The sequence below is a fragment of the Perca fluviatilis genome, chromosome 14 (assembly GCF_010015445.1).
Source record: "Perca fluviatilis chromosome 14, GENO_Pfluv_1.0, whole genome shotgun sequence".
NCBI classification, from domain to species: domain Eukaryota; kingdom Metazoa; phylum Chordata; class Actinopteri; order Perciformes; family Percidae; genus Perca; species Perca fluviatilis.
The window spans coordinates 36,151,973-36,175,509 of NC_053125.1; the positions used below are offsets into that span (position 1 = coordinate 36,151,973).

At 38.8% G+C, this 23,537-nt stretch overlaps 1 protein-coding gene, 1 long non-coding RNA gene and 1 pseudogene across 2 annotated transcripts in view; 1 reads left to right on the forward strand and 2 right to left on the reverse strand.

The window, feature by feature from the left end:
- LOC120572791 overlaps positions 1 to 23,537 on the reverse strand; it is a 363,596-nt pseudogene that overhangs the window by 190,635 nt on the left and 149,424 nt on the right.
- LOC120572973 lies at positions 1,667 to 7,828 on the forward strand. Its single transcript, XR_005641544.1, has 3 exons — positions 1,667 to 1,793; positions 3,775 to 3,927; positions 7,732 to 7,828. It is a non-coding gene; the product is annotated as an uncharacterized LOC120572973 (long non-coding RNA).
- Positions 19,007 to 23,537, reverse strand: part of LOC120572752 (zinc finger protein 729-like) — a 111,042-nt gene continuing 106,511 nt past the window's right edge. Inside the window, exon 6 of the mRNA XM_039822170.1 lies at positions 19,007 to 19,875. Coding sequence (XP_039678104.1) covers positions 19,279 to 19,875 — 597 coding nt within the window. The 3' untranslated portion in view covers positions 19,007 to 19,278. The remainder of the gene's footprint in view (positions 19,876 to 23,537) is intronic.

The window sequence follows — 23,537 nt, forward strand, 5'->3', positions numbered from 1 at the left end:
CTCTATGAAGTTCATGGTAGTACACACACCTGTACAGGTGGTGGCGGTATACTACAGAAGTAGTAATCTGACAAGAAGAAGAAGAAGAAGAAGAAGAAGTGGTTAGATGAAAGGCTGACACGGAAAAAGCATATTGAGATGGTTTCGTCTAAGTGTGGGAAATGGTGTGTGGCTGGGTCTGATTGGGGGGCTGATAGTGACACTATGATGATGATATACAGAGCAATGATAAGATCAAGTATTGATTATGGCTGTATGTTATATGGGGCAGCAGCCCCTTCAGTGATTAGCCAACTTGATATAATCCAAGCAAAAGCTCTTAGAGTGTGTAGTGGGGCGTTTCGTACAACTCCAATATCAGTGCTATTAATAGAATCGGGGGAGATGCCATTGGCTATAAGAAGACGTAAACTTGGGTTGAAGTATTTAATGAAACTAAAAGGACAAACTGGAAAATTACCAAAAAAAAACTATTGAGTCAGCATTGGAGTTTATGGGAACAGCAAGATTGGTTAAAACGAACTTCCTAGAAACACTTAAATCTATGGCAGATGACATTGGTATTGGGAATTTAAATGTATGTCCACCAGTATGTCGTTCAGATGTACCTTTGTGGTTGATTCCAGATCCCATTGTTGATTTATATTTTTTGAAAACAAGCAAAAAAAAGATGTCAGAGGATGTAGTGGAGATTAAAGCTCGGCAGGGTATCTACAAATTTATACTGACTGCGGTAAAGTGGCTTTTGGTATTAGCATACCTGAAATAGGTTATAAAAAAGGTTGTAGGATTCCAGATCACTTATCAGTGTTTACTGCAGAGTTGGTGGCAGTGTTATGGGCAGTAAGGTGGATTGAAGATAACAAACAGGAACATTCTGTCATATGTAGTGATTCAGCCGCATCCCTAATTACAATTAAAGGTACCAAAACTAAGTCCAGGCCTGATGTGCTGATGGAAATTATGCAGGTGTTGTATAGAATTCATTAAAACATGAGGTGGGGTTTCTGTGGGTTCTGGCACACATGGGAGTGGAAGGTAATGAGGAGGCAGATGAGGTGGCAAAGAAAGCAGTGCAGGAGGAAAGAGTCCAAATGAATGTACTGTATGGGTCACCAGACTACACTGAAATAATTAATAGGTCAGTAAAAGAAATGTGGCAAAATTCATGGGATTGTGAAAAGAAGGGGAGAACTTATTATTCAGTACAAAGAATGGTAGAGAAAGAAAGTTGTGAGTATAGATGTAAGAGAAGAGATGCAGTAGTTTTATCCAGATTGAGGCTTGGGCACTGTGGGCTGAGGAGTGGGCTGGCTCTGATTGGTAAACATCCTGATGGACAGGGTGAATGTGGAGACAAGGAAACAGTGAAGCATGGATTAGTGCAGGGCAGGAAGTACTCTCGGCAGAGGAAGAAATTGTTGAGAGAACTGGATGCAACTGGAGCAACTGTTGTTACTTTACGGACTTTAGAAGAAGCTGATGGAGTACTTGCAACATATTGGAGTATAGAATAAGATATAGCTAATTATCATTATTTCTAATTAAGGTGTGAATAGCGAGTTGTGACTAGTAGAGGGCAGCAATACGCCATAGATGCGTCTAGCCTGCCGGAAACAAGAAGAAGAAGAAGAAAGAAGAAGAAGAAGAAGAAGAAGAAGAAGAAGAAGAAGAAGAAGAAAAAGAAAAAGAAAAAGAAAGCGGAAGTCTCGTTGTTTGACTGGGATGTGTGGCTGGCGGCGGGATAGCTGTGCTGTTTGTTATTAGTGAGTTTGAAGAAGACAGAGCTCCAGGTAAACCCGCACACACTCAGCTAAACACTTTAAGAACTGCTCTTTTACACGGCACTCAGAGACAAGAGAAGACAGAGCTGCGCATGCGTTAGCTTCCCATTCGGCTGCTTAATGCTAACGGAGCTGAGCAGAAGCTAGCTAGCTCTTTCATATGGCTCTTTGTAGTTTAGCTTATTTAAAGCTAATGGACTTGCTCTTACTACTTGTTGTCTGGAGTTTACACCTCCAGGGTTGAAAGCACTTAACTGGAAGTCTCTTTGGATAAAAGCGTCAGCTAAATGACATGTAATGTAATGTAATGTAGCAGGCTAGCTACTTAGTTCATATTCATGTGTTGTTGCATCAACGACGCTGAAGTTAGCTTCCCATTCGACCCCCGTTTGTTTTGGAGGGAAACGTTCCTTTGTTTGTTGTTCTCTCTCTCTCTCTCTCTCTCTCTCTCTCTCTCTCTCTCTCTCTCTAACAAAGAGAAAAAGATAGAAAGTATTAGTATGTGTGTGTCTGTAGAAAGTATTAGTATGTGTGTGTCTGTAGAAAGTATTAGTGTGTGTGTGTCTGTAGAAAGTATTAGTATGTGTGTGTCTGTAGAAAGTATTAGTGTGTGTGTCTGTAGAAAGTATTAGTGTGTGTGTGTCTGTAGAAAGTATTAGTATGTGTGTGTCTGTAGAATGTCTGTAGAAAGTATTAGTATGTGTGTGTCTGTAGAAAGTATTAGTATGTGTGTGTCTGTAGAAAGTATTAGTATGTGTGTGTCTGTAGAAAGTTTGTGTCTGTAGAAAGTATTAGTATGTGTGTGTCTGTAGAAAGTATTAGTGTGTGTGTGTCTGTAGAAAGTATTAATATGTGTGTGTCTGTAGAAAGTATTAGTATGTGTGTGTCTGTAGAAAGTATTAGTATGTGTGTGTCTGTAGAAAGTATTAGTATGTGTGTGTCTGCCAGCTGCTCCCATTGTTGACCTTGTTCTAAAATGGGAGAAAGCCAAGCCGTTCTAAATGTAGTGGAGCTTCATTCTTTCTGAGAGCAGAAGTGTGGCCGACTTTCCCTCTGATCCAAACAAACAGACCGGAGCTGAACACAGATGATTATTACCGAGCTGTGGAGAGGCTCAGGAGCTTGGAACTTGTTAACCGGATCTATCTGATTATTGATCAGCTCCCAGCGGCTAATTCCCTCCATACGTTTGGTTTGGAAAGTGTGTGTGTGTGGTTATGGTTACGGTAAACAGATGTTTAAAGTGAATGCTGATTGTGTTACCTTCAACATGCTGCCTATTCCAGTGTTAGGGGCGTAATATGTCATCCATACACACATCCACGGTCTATGTTCACGTTCATACACGGTTGGTCTGAATGAAATACACCCAGAATTTTAACCATGACCTTACTTCCTGCTTACTACTGGAAAATAAAATAAGTCAATAAATAGAATTCAGCCTGTGGACTGAATATTTACACTGGATTTAAAGCCATGTAAAAGGGTTTGTTCACAGACTGTATGTTAGTAGACACACACACACTTTGTTGTTAGTGTAAGTTAACACACATACACAACGTAGTCTGAGTGAGACAGGAAGACAGCTGTCTCCGAGATGACGTCATCTTTGGCCTTCTGTAGAAGTGGTGAACTTACAGCTCGCAGCACTTTAATCAGATATAGTGGGTAGCTTTGGTTTGATATCTAGTGTCGGCAGAATCACTTTTGTGTGAATTTAAGCTGGGCTTTTATTGTGAAGGGTAGACACCAAAAAGCCAGCGTTATGGTAGTGTTTGTTTTTACCTTTAGATTTATTCCCAGTTTAATATAATGCTGTTTTCTCCATACTACTGTGAGTTCATGTTGTAGCTAGGAAGGAGATGGACCAGTTTTCCAGCTGCTGCTTTGAGTTGTCAGCCTTTTGTTTTAGTTGTGTGTGGATGGGAGGAAAACGAGAGGAGACAGCAGCTCCTGAATATCTCTGGGGGCTTTGATTTGTCCTGAACAGAATCCAGAGGGAGTCCAGCAGCCCCAGTGGAGATCTGCTGGATCTCAGGACCAGAGAGGAATGGAGGAGGACAACCAGATCCAGGAGCAGCGGAGCACCGAGGTCCCCAGAAGACCAGCAGCAGACTGGGACTCTGATAGCAGCCATGTTCAGGTCAGTGTTCAGGACACAACAACCGCTCTAAAGTAACAGAGGGCTATAACACCAAACCTAGATAGGGGATTAGACCAGGATTTCCCAGGTATCCTGGATGTATTCAGCCTTGACTTGGTTTCATGAAAGCCGAGGCAGATAAGTTACCATTAGGACTGGGACGGTAACCACATCACCGCCATCACCGCATATTCTTTATCTATTTTTTTACTTTTTGCTTGCGTTAGTTCCAGGAGAACAGATATGGTGTGATTTGAATTATAATGAAAGCAATAATCATTGTGTAGTTCTCCTCATCGACTGTCTTCTACCCTACATTCAGGAGTTTATGGAGAGAGAATTATTTTTACGTTGCTTGTCCCTTCAGCTTTGCACATGAGGATGGACGGTCCGTTGAGCTGAGGTGGAAGTGGACACATTAACGTTAACGCTGCAGTGTTTACCATTGCACATTAGCCTAGCAGCTAGCAGAGTTTCCTTCTGCTTATAGCTTAATCCTGACAAAACCCCACAGTTGAGTTTCAGCCTGCATGCACGTTCTGTATCCTAACCAGAGCAGCTTATATTGGTTATATTAGAGAGAGCAACAAGTTAGCAGACTGCTGAGTCTTCCTCTCTGCTCTCTGTCTGCTCAGCTGCTGAGACCGCTGGGCTGAGAAGGGTCTGCCCTCGGCATTGTCACAGAACACAGTAAAGACTCTCCCACTGAGCTGAAATAGAAACACTGTGCTAAGGGTTAAGCACATGTTTTCGGGGGGGGTGACTCACTCATACGCTACTCTCTGTAGTGTTGTTTGTCTTGTCTTTATGTGTGTCTGCTGGCTGTACAAATAATTGCCCCTCGGGGACAATAAAGTGACCTTGACCTCTCCGTTACCGTTCCCTTAAGGCCCCCTGCCATTCTAACCATTCTCAGCGTTTGGGGGGATTTTTTATCAGGGATTTGATACAGGTTTTGTCCCTTTGTTTGTCTGTCGTTGTGCATTCAGCCATATCGGTATAGTTAAAGGCAAACAGCTGCATGTTACTGTACATTTAGTCTCGCATTGCCAGACCTATCTCCCCAGCACTGCGGAGTAAGGTCTGGCTCCTCCACACAGACCTTCTGGGATAGGAGAAAAACTCTCTGACTTGTTTGCATTTCTTTAAAACAATCACAATAGTCTTGGTAAGTCTCGCTAAGCTCTGGACGCAACGACTTTGGCTCTGATAAATAGTCTCAGGAAGGAAGTTGTTTAGGTGGAACATTTTCACCCCGATAGAAGAAACGCCATCTGCATGTTGACAGAGAGCACACACACACACACGTGCGGTCGGAGCGAAGTTACTCTAGGAAACAGAAGATTTTAATATAGTAAAACATGGTCAACTATAATTCACTCCCCCCTCCCATTAGATCTTCTAACCCTTGTATCATTATCTCTGCATGTTTCCCCCTTGGGTCTACCAAAGGAGCCCTCAGCAGACGTCAAGCTGGCCACCGTAGCAGGAAAGAAGGCCGAGGAGGAGGAGGAGGACGAGGAGGAGCCTGCAGCACCTCCTGCAGCAGAGGAAGAGGAGGAGGAGGAGTATGTGGTGGAGAAGATTTTGGACCGCAGAGTCGTAAAGGGAAGAGTAGAGTTTCTGCTGAAATGGAAGGGGTTCTCAGAGTAAGTATGAGTCTATAATATTAATACCTGGTGTTCTTGGTCCTGAGAGAGAGATATATATATATATATATATATATATATATATATATATATATATATATATATATATATATATATATATATATATACATACATACATACATACATACATACATACATACATACATACATACATACATACATACATACAGTACAGTACAGGCCAAAAGTTTGGACACACCTTCTCATTCAATGTGTTTCTTTATTTTCATGACTATTTACATTGTAGATTCTCACTGAAGGCATCAAAACTATGAATGAACACATGTGGAATTATGTACTTAACAAAAAAGTGTGAAATAACTGAAAACATGTCTTATATTTTAGATTCCTCAAAGTAGCCACCCTTTGCTTTTTTTGATAACTCTGCAAACCCTTGGTGTTCTCTCAATGAGCTTCATGAGGTAGTCACCTGAAATGGTTTTACCTTCACAGGTGTGCTTTGTCAGGGTTCATTAGTGGAATTATTTCCCTTATTAATAAAAAAGCAAAGGGTGGCTACTTTGAAGAATCTAAAATATAAGACATGTTTTCAGTTATTTCACACTTTTTTTGTTAAGTACATAATTCCATATGTGTTCATTCATAGTTTTGATGCCTTCAGTGAGAATCTACAATGAAAATAAAAAGAAAACACATTGAATGAGAAGGTGTGTACAAACCTTTGGCCTGTACTGTATATATAAAAGTTTTAGAACACCCCAATTTTTGCACGTTTTTAATTGAAATTCATGCAATTCAATGTCTTATTGTACTCTGAAATGAAAGAATAGAACAAATGAACAATTTAAGTTAAAAAAAGAAATCATGAAATCAGTTTATAAACCAAAATGTATTCTAAATGTTTGACTCATCAAAGTAGTGTGTATATATATATATATATGTATATATATATATATATATATGTAATATATATATATATATATATATATATATATATGTATATATATATATATATATATATATATGTATATGTGTGTATATATATATGTACATGTATGTATGTATAGATAGATATATATATATATAATATATATATATATATATATATATATATATATATATATATATATATATATATATATATATATATATATATATATTAGGGCTTTGACTCCGAACTTCGTTATTCGAATATCATTCGAATACAAAAAAAAATGATATTCGAACGAATATTAGCCAGCCCTTAATATTCGAACCTGTTATGGGCATTGTTTTTTGTAAATGCGTTTGCTTGTAAACGTTGTTTTCAGTTCAGATTCCGAGGCTTTTTCACGCATTTCAAAATGTAACTACACGTTGCGGCGACGCACGTCTCTCGGCCGTGGCTTGGTAGCGATGCATTCCCCCCTAATTCTCAAAGAAGGCTGGCTGGCCCTGGGCCAGGCCAGATCAGCGGCGTCTTTCTCCCGTCGCGTTCTGCTGTCTCTCCTACCTACACCGGCCCCCCCCACCCTGTCCCTTCCTACCTGCCTGCTCAGTGCTGCTGCATATGAGGAGAGAGCACAGAGGGGGGCGGGGGGGGCTGCTCCTCAGTCACACAACAGAAGAGAGAGGTGACTGTTTCGGCGGCCACAGGAGAGAAATACATTGCGTGCTCGCTGGACAATACTGGCGACTCTTTTTTTTATTTTACAGAAAGTCGCGGCCTTTTCTACAGAAAGTCGCCAGATTTGTCGCTAGTCGCTTTTTGTGAAAAAAAAAGTCGCTAAGTTGGCAACACCGCCCACACACACTGGCTCGACGCACACACCAGCACACCAGCACGGACATCAGACCACTTACGTAGGCTACGGTGAAAGCTCCGAACTTCCTGTTGAAAGCATACTGTTTGTGTTTAATCCAGGGTCGGACTTTTAATTTTATTTTATTTAAAACTGAAGGCATTTAATGGTCAAAATATTATTAATAAATATTGGAATATATTCGAATATTATTATACAAAAGAACTTCGAATGTGATTTTTGGGCAAAAGTCAAAGCCCTATATATATATATATATATATATATATATATATATATATATATATATATATATATATATATATATATATATATATATATATATATATATATAGCCTGAGGAGATTTTCTTCTGCCTGCTCTCACCTTTCCAGTGAGGATAACACATGGGAGCCACAAGACAACCTGGACTGCCCCGACCTTATCGCCGAGTACATGCAGAAACACAAGGAGAAGGAGGAGAAGAAGAAGGAGGGAAAGAGGAAAGTTGTCAGTGAGGCCTCGGGAGACTCAGAGGAGCGAGGGAGCAAGAGGAAGAAGGAGGAGGTGAGTGAAGGAAAGAGGTTACTCCAGACTGAGGAGTCTCAGAAATCTATCTATCTATCTATCTATCTATCTATTGTTGATGAACAGCGCGAAGCCCCCACCTTTCTGCTTGCCACTTAGCTTGGGGTCCCGGTCTTCACTAGGGCACCTAGCTCATCAGTCTTGTTGGCCAGTGAGTTTACATTCCCCATCACACACAAAAGAATAGACAGCTTAAACCTCCACCACTTCCTGAGTAGCTTAGCCTCCACGCTAGCTCTGGCTCTGCATCCGCGGTAGTTACGCCTCAATTCCTCTGGGATGGGGTGCACAATGCCGGCGTGTCCCATTGTCCTTAGTCCGAACAGTTGTCCCCTTGAATAAACAATGTTTTTACTGCTGTGGTCCAGTTTAATCGTAGTCATATCTATAGGATAGAAGATATATACGTAAGGCGTGTAAATGATTTAAAAAGTTAAAAGGACAAAAACAGACACGTAACAGACGAGCTACAGAGAAGGCTGATAAAGTTTTAAATGTGTTTTAAATGAAGTCAGTGATGAATGATAATATATAAAGTCCTATACACGTGTTTCTATAATGGTTCTAACAACGGCAGACTGGTCACAGACCAATACATCTTTTTAGATGATTTATTTATTTTTGTATTCTTTGACAGTAAAGGATCATGTACAGTATATTACTTTTCCATGAGCATTGTATTTGGTATTCTTAGCACACAGTGTGTGTTCTGTCCAGTAAACTGGGACTATAATTTGAGAGGATTGTACAATTATAAAACCTATCCTAATTGTACAATCCTCCTTAGTTATAGTCTTAGTTCACTGGACCAGTAACTATATAGTGTAGGCTACTGTACATTCATGGAACAACAGGGAGAGGACACCTCAATGGTTTCTGTAGATATTATATCATATTTCCTATATCTTATATATCCTATATATCATATTACTCTGTTACAGTCATGTTTACAGTGTGCATTGAGTTCATCACTTAATTATCTTTATAGTTTCTAGATTTCAGAGTCCAAGTTCTTCAGTAAAGCAAATAATATAATATGTAGAGAAGGAAACTCAGCCTCTGTAAAAACAAAACTAAAGTGGCAGATAATAGTAGACTGACTGAAAACTAGTCTAAAAATATAATTTATGAACTACTGCTCTTAACTGAAACCATTGAAGGAGTCAATTATCATATGGACAAGCTAACAGCTGTACACTTTGCCTTAAAAGCTAGCAGTGGCAGTTAATATGTTACTTAGGAAATGTATATTTTAGCCCATACAAAAGAGAGAGAGAGAGAGAGAGACAGAGGGAGAGAGAGGTATGTAGGCTACGCTTGATATTTTAGCATTGTAGATAAGTAGTTGTAATTGATCTTCATGGTGAATTTCCTGAGTAACATCTTCTGCTCACTTTTAAGACAAAGAGTAAGCTACAACTATTAATTTGTGTAAATGGTTTATAGCCTAACTCCTTGAATGGTATGATTATGAGGTTTCAGAGCAGTGGTCAGTAAATGTATATTTTTAGGCTGCTTACACATTCAGGTGGTCCGTGATCATCGGCCACGCTTTCTCTCGCTGTATCATTACAGCACTACAGTTGTTTTATTACAGCTTGCCTGAAAAATGTAGAATATTTCGGAAATTATAAAAGTTATGAAAAGTACATTTGCTTCAATAATAACATGTCTGCAACTGGCACACGTTTTCCTTAATTTTGTCATAAATGTTTGTAAGAAGAGTTAAAATTGTGAGCGAGAGCAAGTCCAGGTTTTAAATAAGGTTGTTCACTAACTCTCTCTATCTCTGTTTGTTGCTATAGAAACGGAGAGGAGGAGAGGGACCCAAACGTCACCACTGTCAGCACTGTGACAAATCCTTCACAACATCTGGATCTTTAAAGATTCATCAGAGAGTTCACACTGGAGAGAAGCCGTATAGCTGTGATCAATGTGGGGCAGCTTTCACACTACAGGGACACCTAAAAAGCCATCAACGTATTCACACTGGAGAGAAGCCGTACAGCTGTGATCAATGTGGAAAAACCTTTTCTCAGAGTAGTCACCTTGAAAACCACCGACGTGTTCACACTGGAGAGAAGCCGTACAGCTGTGATCAATGTGGGAAAACCTTTTCTCAGAGTAGTCACCTTGAATACCACCGACGTGTTCACACTGGAGAGAAGTCGTACAGCTGTGATCAATGTGGGAAAACCTTTTCTCAGAGTAGTCACCTTGAATACCACCGACGTGTCGTGTTCACACCTGAGAGAAGCGACGTGTGGTGTAACAATGTGTGGAAAAAACTTTTCTCTCAGTAGTCACCTTAAAGACACCAGCTCATTCACACTGCCTTGAATTTTATAGCCAAGCTGTTTCCTCCTGCCTGATAGCTGTGTTGTTATATTCTGATCTTCTCTCCACATTGAAGGCTGACCAGCAGGAACTTGATCTTCTGAACAGCATGGATGTTATCCTGGCTACGACTACATATTACACTCCCTCCCTTTGAAGGGATTCATTTCACTCAAAATTAGCTTTTATTCCTGTAATACAATATGTTGAGTTCAGGGTTCAACTGCTAGCGATATTTAACTAATGCTGCAACAAAGGAGTATTTGTTCTTAATTAAAAAAGTCCCATCACTGTTTACTAATGTAATGTCAAATTGCTGAAATATTTAGTTTATTGTCCTTTTAAGATGAAGAGAAGAACCAAACATTCATAACTGAGAAGCTTTAATCAGAACATGTCTGCTACTGCTGCTTAAAAAATGACTTTAACAGTTAATGTGTTTAAACTGTGTCTGTGCTGCTGCCATCTTGGGACGAACAGCTGATTTTAAAGACTCATAGAAAAGATTTTTGTACTGCTTTTGGATGTTCATGTGAAAGAAATGCTAAACAAAGCAACATGGAATAACATTTCACTGATGAAAAAGATGTTTTACAATATTTATCTTTTACGAAAGTGTTAAATTTAATATCACAAAAGGTAACATTAATCCTTCTTTTAAGCTAACAATAAGTTAAGTGACTGTCCTGATAAGTTAATGCTAGCTTGTGTCAGGTAAAGTATTTATTTTCAGTAATTAGTATTACCTCAGTAAGATGCTGAATATGAAGTTTGTTATGTGTGTTACTGAACAGTTTCTTTAATTGTAGATAGACCAGCTGGTTGTATTTGGGGGAATGTTTGCGAGCTTTTGGCTAATTCTGGCATTTTTAACCCATGTATAATCATTTGTTTTATTATTTATTATTAGTCCTCTTCTTAAATAAACTGAATAGAATTGAACTTTCACATTAAGTTTCTTACTTTTTTACAGGAGTGTTATTCTTTATGACACTCTTATGACTCCATATCATCCTTCAGTTTATCACAAACATTCAACATCAGCACACATCTGGAGATACATGTTTTTCATTGGACAGGAAGGGAAAAATCACAAAAAATATCTCAAGGTCATTTTATTATAACTGTATGTCTCACATTTAAAATTCTACAGAAAATGCTTGTGAATGCTGAAAAGCTAAATTACTAAAGCTGAACTAGATTGCTGGCTTTAATGTGTAAGAAGAAGGTAAAGCAGTGAGAAAAGTTGGAATGGTTTATATTAGTAAAAATGTTAAATAATAGCAAGAATGTATTATTCAATGGTGGAATGTTTTAGGGTTCTCTGAAAGACTAGTATAGTATGTTGAAAAAATGTCATAGTATAGTATGTTGAAAATTTTGAAAAAAAAAAACATAGTATGTTGAATAAAGTCATAGAATAGAATGCCTTTTATTGTCATTATACACATGTACAACCAGATTGTCCTTGGTGCTGTTTTCTGCTCTACTGAGGCAGCAGCAGGTGGAGATGTCCCTCAGGGAGGGGCAGCAGGGGCTGTAGCCGATTCTGTGGTCTGTCCCAGGACCATGGTCTCTGGCAGGGACCAGTGGTCACAACCACTAGGGGCGCTAGAGACACTGGTCGCGACCAGCTCCTCAGTGGTCTGTGAAGCGGCTTTAGTATTGTCAAACCCTTCCTGTCATTTTGGCAGCACTGTTAGCTGGATAAATGTCAGAGATCATAATCTTTTTTTCTATAAAATTCCCTATATCAGATATATTATGATTATTATTGTTATTATTATTGATAATGGAGATCCGTGTGGTCAGGACCAGCTGGTCTCTGGCACGGACCAGTGGTCACAACCACTAGGGGCGCTAGAGACACTGGTTGCGACCAGTGGCACAGCGGTCATGACCAGCTTCTTACTGGCACAAAGGGCCCTAAATGACTGGTCCTGACCTGGTCCTGACCACCTCCTCTGTGATCTGTTCTGTTGTTTGGACCAGTTGAGTGATCTGTGGAGTGTTTATTTTTAATACAACTTTTCACGTTTCTCAAAGTGTGAGCAGAGTCGCCTAATGTGAGAAGCCATAATCGTTTGTCTATCCAATGCTATTGATCACTATTATTAATAGAAATCATAATAACAATGATTAAATTATTATTATTAGTCGTAGTTGTATGAGTACTCGACTATGCAGGTCCGTGTCTTCCTGACTGGTTTAAACTTTACCAATGTGTTGCATTTTAAAAGCTTGTCACATTACCCTTTGTATCAAATCTTGATCTAGAAACTAAAGTCAAATACATGTAGTGGAGGAAAAAAATTAGAGTTGACTGACAAAGCAACATCAAATGAAATACAAAAATGTTAGCCTGGATGCCAGCCAGAACTTAGCCCCGCCCACAAAATTCGAGGTCGGGAAGTTCTGACTAGAATCTGAGTATGACCACGTCAGGCTACAAAAATTTAAAAGTTCAATTAAAAATTCAACCTAAGTAGCCTACAGTACAGTAACAAAAGTAACAGTCGAATCATCTTGACTGATCCAGCACCTGATCACCTGATCGTTATATATATATATATAACGATATATATATATATATATATATATATATATATCAAGAGATGCTATTTTCTGATTGGCCAATGGGTCCTGATAGGGCCTCTTGTGGCTTTATAAGCTATTTATTACTATTACATTTATTTCTTCTTCTTCTTCTTCTTCTTCTTCTTCTTCTTCTTCTTCTTCTTCTTCTTCTTATACATTTGGGGCTTATATTCAATGACATTTCAAACAGTGGGACAGTATGGACCTTTCAACATGTAAAGATTTTTTCCTAAATAACATCTTTCTCAGTTTCACTGACTTGGTCAGTAAATTCAACATCACTGAGTCCAGTTTTTTCAGATATCTTCAGGTTCGTCATTTCATTCAAACACACATCTCATCATTTTCTCAATGTCTGAGCACTCTGACCTGGAGGATATACTGCAGACCCCTCTAACCTTAAGAGGCCAAATCTCTAACATATAATTCAATTATGTTCAGTTCAGTTCGGTTAAGTCACTTTATTATCCCAAATGGGAAACTTAATATGCAGTCAGAAGTGAAAGATAAAAAGAAACACATTCAAGCCACATACAAATAGAGGCAACAATACAAGACATGAGTACAAAAAAGATTTCCTGTGTAATACACACAACAGAATTTATCACCAGTGGAACAATCTCTAAAAACAAAACAAGTACTACATTACATGTGCAAATTAAGCTGAGTTATTGCACATGGGACAAAGGAGTTTTTACCCCTACTGGTCTTAAACCGAGGTACTCAAAATCTGCGACCTGATGGGAGTATTACAAACTCAGAGTGAAGGGGGTGGTTTGTGCAGTCTAATATAGACCGGGCCTTGCGAAGAACTTGCTGGTCAAAGATAACCATCAAGGGGACTGTGAAAACACCTTACCAGCCACCTTTACAATATGGCTGAGGTTTTTTTTGTTTATTAAGGTTATTATGTTATTATTAAGGTTACCGTACCAAGCAATCATGGCAAACATAAGAACTGATTCAATAAAAGATTTATAAAATCATTTTCCTATCTACATTAAGTGTTTAACTTCTAAGGAAGTACAAACGTTGCTGTCCCTTCTTACAGACTGCATCACTATTCACATCAAACTTTTTGGTTTTTATCAATGACAGTTCCCAGATACTTGTACTGTTCAACAAACTCAATTTCAGTTCCCTTAATGAAAGTCTTAGATGGTGGGAGGAATACTTTCCTAAAATCAATGACCATATCCTTGGTTTTGTGGAGTTTAATTGGAGAAAGGCCTCATCACACCATTGGAAAAACTCATCCACAACTGGCCCATGCTCAGATTCATCTTTACGGAGCAGGCTAATGATGACCGTATCATCAGCAAACTTCAGAATGTGCCTGTTCTCATGCTGGCTTCTACACTCATTGGTGTAAAGAATGTACAGCAATGGGGACAGGACACAGCCCTGAGGAGAGCCAGTGGAAGAGGAGCGCTGTTCTGACAGAAAGCCATTAACCCTAACCCTCTGAGATCTACATGTTAAAAAATCTGCAATCCAGCCGACAAAATTTACATCAAAATTAAAATAGGGATGCAGTTTCCAAGCTAAAATATGTGGTGGAATAATATTAAAAGCTGATGAAAAATCCATAAATAAAAGTCTGGCATGAGTGCCAGGATCTTCCAGGTCCTTATACAGAAAGTTAAGTAAAGTGATTGAGGCATCGTCTACCCCCATCCCTGCCCTATATGCAAACTGCATGGGGTCTAAAGCCTCCTCCACCATAGTTATCAGTTCCCTTTTGACCAGCCTTTCAAATGACTTCATGACCAGTGAAGTCAATGCCAGTGGTCTGAGGTCATTTAGCACCTTAGGGGTTCCGCTTTTAGCCACCGGAACAACATTGGACTCCTTCCATAACTTTGGGACCCTTCACTGCTCCAGAGATATCCTAAATATATTACAGAACACATCACAAAGCTGTTCTGAACAGTGCTTTAGCAATCTTCCTGTAATAGAATCAGGCCCCATGTTCTTATTTGTCTTAACTCTCTGAAACTCTACCTTAACATCATGGGCATCAAACATCTGGCTCGGCTTTGTCGAAGAGGAATACTCTTTGCATATTTCTCTAAGTTGCTCTGTGAAGTCATGAGTCTCAAATCTCACTTTACAGTATATCCATGGATCCTATCAAAGCAAAATGGGAAGAAGAGTTAGGGACAAATATATCAGATGCTATATGGGACAGAGCTCTAAGCTGGGTGAATGCGACCTCTTCTTGTGCACGTTTGATTCAGTTTAAAGTTCTTCACCGTATGCACTACAGTAAGGTTAAACTGGCCAAAATATACTCTGACATGGATGACATCTGTGAAAGATGTAGAATGGACAGAGCAGATTTACTTCACGTGTTTTGGTCATGTTCCAGGTTGAGAGAGTTCTGGGCTTCAATATTTAAGGTCTTAAATGAAGCCTTTGATTTAGATCTACAACCTAGCCCTACAATGGCCGTGTTTGGGGTAAAAGGGGGTGATATTGTAATGTCCAATGGGAAGGAAAGTGTTGTTGCTTTTGTCACCTTAATAGCACGACGGAGAATACTACAAAAACATCTACACCACCAAAAGCCTCCACATGGCTTTCTGATATTATGATGTTTCTAAAAATAGAAAAAATCAAATACTTTCTTAGAGGATTAACCAGAACATTTTACAAAAACTGGGACCCTTTACTGGCTTACTTTGAAAGACTTACACATCCCTCTTAATAACTGCTAAGATTTGTGAAGCACACTGATTACACTATTTGCTATCATGAGTAATAGAAGAAAGGTGTTTTTATTATTTTTTATTTTTTGTTTCTTTAGCTTTCCTTTCCTCAGCACAAGGGTTTGTTATGGGTGGGATGGGGTTAATTGAAAGAGGTCTTGTTATAATTGACATTGTAATGTTGCACTGTATCTTCTCTAAAGCAATAAAAATACTTGTAAAAAAAAAAAAAAGAATGAGCATACATATGATCACACCTGGCATCAAAATTGGAAATGGCTTCTTATTGGCCAGGAACTGAATCACCAACCGTTTACTTCATTTCATTAGTTTAAAGGCAGTGGCCATGCAGCCATGGCATGATCGAAAAACCAATTGAAAATGAATCTTCAATTCTCAATGGAAGACACGGACCTGCATAGTTGATAGTACTACTCATACAACTACGACTAATAATAATAATTTAATCATTGTTATTATGATTTCTATTAATAATAGTGATCAATAGCATTGGATAGACAAACGATTATGGCTTCTCACATTAGGCGACTTTGCTCACACTTTGAGAAACGTGAAAAGTTGTATTAAAAATAAACACTCCACAGATCACTCAACTGGTCCAAACAATAGAACAGATCACAGAGGAGGTGGTCAGGACCAGGTCAGGACCAGTCATTTTAGGGCCCTTTGTGCCAGTAAGAAGCTGGTCATGACTGCTGTGCCACTGGTCGCAACCATAGACAGTATATAAGGTCGCAACCAGTGTCTCTAGCGCCCCTAGTGGTTGTGACCACTGGTCTGTGCCAGAGACTAGCTGGTCCTGACCACACGGATCCATTACCAATAATAATAACAACAATAATAATCATAATATATCTGATATATCTGATATATATTGCTGATGATATCTGCAGCATGTTCAGTCTGAAGTCATAAATAATAATATAATAATATAATAATCACACATCTCACACATGCTCTGACTTCACTTCACAGTCTTAAACCCCCCCCCCCCCCACCTACTGTATAATATTTAATTCTTTTGATAACAATGATAATTCTGTGCAATTTCATTATTTCACACTTCATATTACACTATGTATATAGCATCTCAGAACTGTGCACCTTACCCCCCCCCCCCTTTTTCTTTTGCACTACTTATTTTATTCCATGTTTTTATATTTCTCTTACGTACATGGTGACACTGGAAGAGGAGTAGCTTCAATCTGGTTGTACATGTGTATAATAACAATAAAAGGCTTTCTATTCTATTCTATGACTTTGTGGACATACTATACCAGTGATTTTCAACCACTGTGCCGCGGCACACTAGTGAGAGATCGTCCTGTGTGCCGTGGGAAATTATCCGATTTTACTTAATTGGTTCAAAAAAAATTTTTATTGAGTTATGCAAATAATTTTTCATTGTTGTGTATCTGTGCCTCAATATGATGACTGGCAGAGAAATTAAATACTATTCTGTGTCAGTAGGTGGAAGTATAACGCAATAATGACCTTGTTGATTTAAGACAATAGAATTACTGCCAGCAGGGCAGTCATTTTGCGACCAAAATTTGAGAGTGTGCGACTGAATTTTACATCCAGTCACACATGTGCGACCCATAGACAGTATATGGTGCGACCAGTAAATTTGCCCCCTTTTTTACACGTTAAACGTTGACATTCCGGTACCTGAGAGCGCGTAAGCGGAAGCTTATCTGTCCTCTCTGAAAGTTGACAGAGAGCAGAGCTCTGACACACACGCACACACTCGCACACACGCAGAGCTGCAGACGATGCAAACTATGTCGGCTCTGGAGTTTTGTTGAAGTCACAGTGAGTTACGGAAATGCCGATAAAGTGGTTTCAAGTGTGGTTACAGTTTTTCATAACTTCACGCAGACAGCGTTTGCTGTGATATGATATTAATGGCGAGCCGAAAGCGGTCGCGGTGCTGTTGATGTAAAATTTTCAGTTGGGGGTCACTATGCTCCTAACGTAAAAAGTTAGTCTGAAGCCCTGCTGCCACCTTTCGCGTGCATCCCGCAGTGCCAGGATGTAAGCAGTAGGGCCGAGATCATCGATGTAAGCCTGCAAAAGCGATGGATACATTTTAAAAAAGGAAAAATGCAGATTCTGATTATTAGCTACAATGTGTCATTTTTGGTTGGTGGTGTGCCGCGGGATTTTTTTAATGTAAAAACTGTGCCGTGGCTCAAGAAAGGTTGAAAACCACTGTACTATACTATGACTTTTTCTACTATGACTTTCTTCTCAAAAATTTCAAAAGACTTTTTTTGGACATTTTTTATTCTTTTCTTTTAAAAATGTTCTACATACTATACATTTTTTTTTGACATACTATACTAGACTTTCAGAAAACCTTAACATATTCCACTTTTGTATAATACATTTTTGGTGTTATTTAACATTTTTACTAATTTAAACCATTCCAACTTTTCTCACTGCTTTACCTTCTTCTTACACATTAAAGCCAGCAATCTAGTTCAGCTTTAGTAATTTAGCTTTTCAGCATTCACAAGCATTTTCTGTAGAATTTCAAATGTGAGACACAGTTATAATAAACTGATCTTGAGATATTTTATTCCATGAGTTCCATGAGTGATTTTTCCCTCCCAGTCCAATGAAAACCATGTATCTCCAGATGTGTGCTGATGTTGAATGTTTGTGATAAACTGAAGGATGATATGGAGTCATAAGAGTGTTATAAAGAAGAATACTCCTGTAAAAAAAGTAAGAAACGTAATGTGAAAGTTCAATTCTATTCAGTTTATTTAAGAAGAGGATAGCAGATTAATAAAACAAATGATTATATATGGGTTAAAAATGCCAGAATTAGCCAAAAGCTCATAAACTTCCCCCTATACCAACCAGCTGGTCTATCCACAATTAAAGAAACTGTTCAGGAACACATATAACAAACTTCATATTCAGCATCTTACTGAGGTATTACTAATTACTGAAATAAGAAATACTTTACCTGACACAAGCTAGCATTAACTTATCAGGACAGTCACTTAACTTATTGTTAGCTTAAAAGGATGATTAATGTTACCTTTTGTGATATTAAATTCAACGATTTCGTGATAGATAAATATTGTAAAACATCTTTTTCATCTGTGAAATGTTATTCCATGTTGCTTTGTTTAGCATTTCTTTCACATGAACATCCAAAAGCAGTACAAAAATCTTTTCTATGAGTCTTTAAGATGGCGCCACAGATGCAGTTTTAACACATTAACTGTTCAAGTCATTTTTTGAGCAGCAGCAGCAGACATGTTCTGATTAAAGCTTCTAAGTTATGAATATTAGCTTCTATTCTTCGTCTTAATGGACAATAGACTAAATAGTTCAGCAATTTGACATTACATTAGTAAACAGTGATCAGACTTTAAATTTAGAACAAATACTCCTTTGTTGCAGCATTAGTTAAATAGCGCTAGCAGTTGAACCCTTAACTCAACATATTGTATTACAGGAATAAAAGCTAATTTTGAGTGAAATGAATCCCTTCAAAGGGAGGGAGTGTAATATGTAGTCGTAGCCAGGATAACATCCATGGTGTTGAGAAGATCAAGTTACTGCTGGTCAGCCTTCAATGTGGAGAGAAGATCAGAATATAACAACACAGCTATCAGGGCATGAGGAGGAGGCAGGAGGAAACAGCTTGGCTCTGAAACATGTTCACTACGAGGCAGTGTGAATGAGCTGGTGTCTTTTAAGGTGACTACTCTGAGAAAAAGTTTCCCCACATTGTTCACACCAGTACGGCTTCTCTCCAGTGTGAACACGTCGGTGGCTTTCAAGGTGACCACTCTGAGTAAAAGTTTTCCCACATTGATCACAGCTGTACGACTTCTCTCCAGTGTGAATGCGCTGGTGTCTTTTAAGGTGACTACTCCTAGAAAAAGTTTTCCCACATTGATCACACCAGTATGGCTTCTCTCCAGTATGAACATGTCGGTGTCTTTCTAGGCTACCACTCCTAGTAAAGGTTTTACCACATAAATCACAGCTGTAAGGTTTCTCTCCAGTGTGAATGAGCTGGTGTCTTTTAAGGTTACTACTCCGAGAAAATGTTTCCCCACATTGATCACAGCTGTACGGCTTCTCTCCAGTGTGAATACGTTGATGGCTTTTTAGGTGTCCCTGTCGTATGAAAGCTGCCCCACATTGATCACAGCTATACGGCTTCTCTCCAGTGTGACCTCTCTGATGAATCTTTAAAGATCCAGATGTTGTGAAGGATTTGTCACAGTGCTGACAGTGGTGACATTTGGGTCCCTCTCCTCCTCTCTGTTTCTATAGCAACAGACAAACAGAGAGAGAGAGAGTTAGTGAACAACCTTATTTAAACCCTGGACTTGCTCTCACTCACAATTTTAACTCTTCTTACAAACATTTATGACAAAATGAAGGAAAACGTGTGCCAGCTGCAGACATGTTATTATTGAAGCAAATGTACTTTTCATAACTTTTATAAGTTCCAAAATATTCTACATTTTTCAGACAAGCTGTAATAAAACAACTGTAGTGCTTTAATGATACAGCGAGAGAAAGCGTGGCCGATGATCACGGACCACCTGAATGTGTAAGCAGCCTAAAAATATACATTTACTGACCACTGCTCTGAAACCTCATAATCATACCATTCAAGGAGTTAGGCTATTAACCATTTACACAAATTAATAGTTGTAGCTTACTCTTTGTCTTAAAAGTGAGCAGAAGATGTTACTCAGGTAATTCACCATGAAGATCAATTACAACTACTTATCTACAATGCTAAAATATCAAGCGTAGCCTACATACCTCTCTCTCCCTCTGTCTCTCTCTCTCTCTCTCTCTCTCTCTTTTGTATGGGCTAAAATATACATTTCCTAAGTAACATATTAACTGCCACTGCTAGCTTTTAAGGCAAAGTGTACAGCTGTTAGCTTGTGCATATGATAATTGACTCCTTCAATGGTTTCAGATAAGAGCAGTAGCTCATAAATGTATATTTTTAGACTAGCATTCAGTCAGTCTGCTATTATCTGCCACTTTAGTTTTGTTTTTACAGAGGCTGAGTTTCCTTCTCTACATATTATATGCTTTGCTTTACTGAAGAACTTGGACTCTGAAATCTAGAAACTATAAAGATAATTAAGTGATGAACTCAATGCACACTGTAAACATGACTGTAACAGAGTAATATGATATATAGGATATATAAGATATAGGAAATATGATATAATATCTACAGAAACCATTGAGGTGTCCTCTCCCTGTTGTTCCATGAATGTACAGTAGCCTACACTATATAGTTACTGGTCCAGTGAACTAAGACTATAACTAAGGAGGATTGTACAATTAGGATAGGTTTTATAATTGTACAATCCTCTGAAATTATAGTCCCAGTTTACTGGACAGAACACACACTGTGTGCTAAGAATACCAAATACAATACACATGGAAAAGTAATATACTGTACATGATCCTTTATTGTCAAAGAATACAAAAATAAATAAATCATCTAAAAAGATGTATTGGTCTGTGACCAGTCTGCCGTTGTTAGAACCATTATAGAAACACGTGTATAGGACTTTATATATTATCATTCATCACTGACTTCATTTAAAACACATTTAAAACTTTACCAGCCTTCTCTGTAGCTCGTCTGTTACGTGTCTGTTTTTGTCCTTTTAACTTTTTAAATCATTTACACGCCTTACGTATATATCTTCTATCCCATAGATATGACTACGATTAAACTGGACCACAGCAGTAAAAACATTGTTTATTGAAGGGAACAACTGTTCAGACTAAGTACAATGGGACACGCCGGCATTGTGCACCCCATCCCAGAGGAATTGAGGCGTAACTACCGCGGATGCAGAGCCAGAGCTAGCGTGGAGGCTAAGCTACTCAGGAAGTGGTGGAGGTTTAAGCTGTCTATTCTTTTGTGTGTGATGGGAATGTAAACTCACTGGCCAACAAGACTGATGAGCTAGGTGCCCTAGTGAAGACCAGGACCCCAAGCTAAGTGGCAAGCAGAAAGGTGGAGGCCTCGTGCTGTTCATCAACAATAGATAGATAGATAGATAGATAGATAGATAGATAGATAGATAGATAGATAGATAGATAGATAGATAGATAGATAGATAGATTGATTGATTTCTGGGACTCCTCAGTCTGGAGTAACCTCTTTCCTTCACTCACCTCCTCCTCCTTCCTCTTGATCCCTCGCTCCTCTGAGTCTCCCGAGGCCTCACTGACAACTTTCCTCTTGCCCTCCTTCTTCTTCTTCTCCTCCTTCTCCTTGTGTTTCTGCATGTACTCGGCGATATGGTCGGGGCAGTCCAGGTTGTCTTGTGGCTCCCATGTGTTATCCTCACTGGAAAGGTGAGTGCAGACAGAAGAAAATCTCCTCACGCTATACATATATATATATATATATATATATATATATATATATATATTAGGGCTGGGCGATATGGTTGAAAACTGTATCACGATATAAGTTTTTCATATCGGTCGATATCGATAATTATTGATATTTTTTATGACCTATTTAAAATAAGGACCAGGAGAAAAATATATTAAATTTAAACATTTTTATTTTAAACTTAACCTTCCTCTGATTATAATCCCCTCAGTTATAAAAGCAGAAATGTCAACACAACCATGGAAAACACTCAAATAATTAAAATGTAAACAGGTCTAAAATCACAATGAACACTTAACAATTATCTCTTAACATAAAGGTGCAAAATTAAAGAATAAGTAAGAAATGCTTAATAAAGTGTCATAAAATAGTGCAAAGTGTTAAATATAAAAGCTAAAGCTAAATATAAGAAACCTGAGAAGAACTATTTTCTGCAGGTTTAGTGCTAGGTTGGTAACCTGGCTTCTGGACAGTGCTCAGCACGTCTGCCTCCGTTATTTCTTTGTAGCGTTTAGTAAGGCGCTGATGCAGAGTACCTCTCCATGGCGCTCTGCTGCTTGTAGCGTTTAGTAAGGCGCTGATGCAGAGTACCTCTCCATGGCGCTCTGCTGCTTGTAGCGTTTAGTAAGGCGCAGATATGAGCGCCGAAATCAACTTACGACCGGCTTCACGTGTGATTCATCAAACGTTGGTATCCCACCAATCAGAGCGTAAGAATGGCCGTACATTGAAAAATGCAGCGGCTGGAAACGATTGTAATTTAAATATCACGCCCCGATATATTCTGGGTTTTGAGGCCTCACCGCTACAATTTACAACATGGTGAGACGTAATCCGTCTGAGAAGCAGCCCTGATATCTCAGGTTCATTTGCACTAACGTGTGTACTTTTTGGCAGCCTGCAAACTGGTATTAAAGGCTGTAGAAAGAATGGGGAATGGAAAGAGATCACTGATGTGGTCAACAGTGTTGCCATAGTAAATTGGACTCCAGCTGAAGTTCATTTAATTTATACACCCTTGACACATGTATTCTATAGTCCTAATAGTAATATACAGGCTTATATTGCAATCTCTTAGGCCTACATGTAGGTGTACTTATATTTGAATAAACACACAGTAGCAGAGTTTATGCAGTGTCTTTTATTTTACTCGTGTTTTTTTTCATGAGTCAGAATGACCACCACCTCGACCCTGTCTCCTGACGGCAGAGGGGCTGGAACAACAAGCCCAAATAACTCGGTCAATGCCAGAAATAAATCATTCACGTTCAAGAGAAACAAAAACCTGAAGAATAAATAAAAATGTTGTGCATCGTCATATTTCCTGTATTGAATATCATTGCCAAACATAACACTATAGGCTACCTTTTTAAAAGCGAGGAATACTTTCCTGTCTCCTTGGTGTAGCCCCCAGTGTGGGCTGTTCTGGACCCTGGTCTCTGGGCATCGGCTCATCTGGCTCCATCACTACATTTATGGCACCGTGTTTTCCTGCGAGATCTTGTGCAGAACCCCCCAGGCT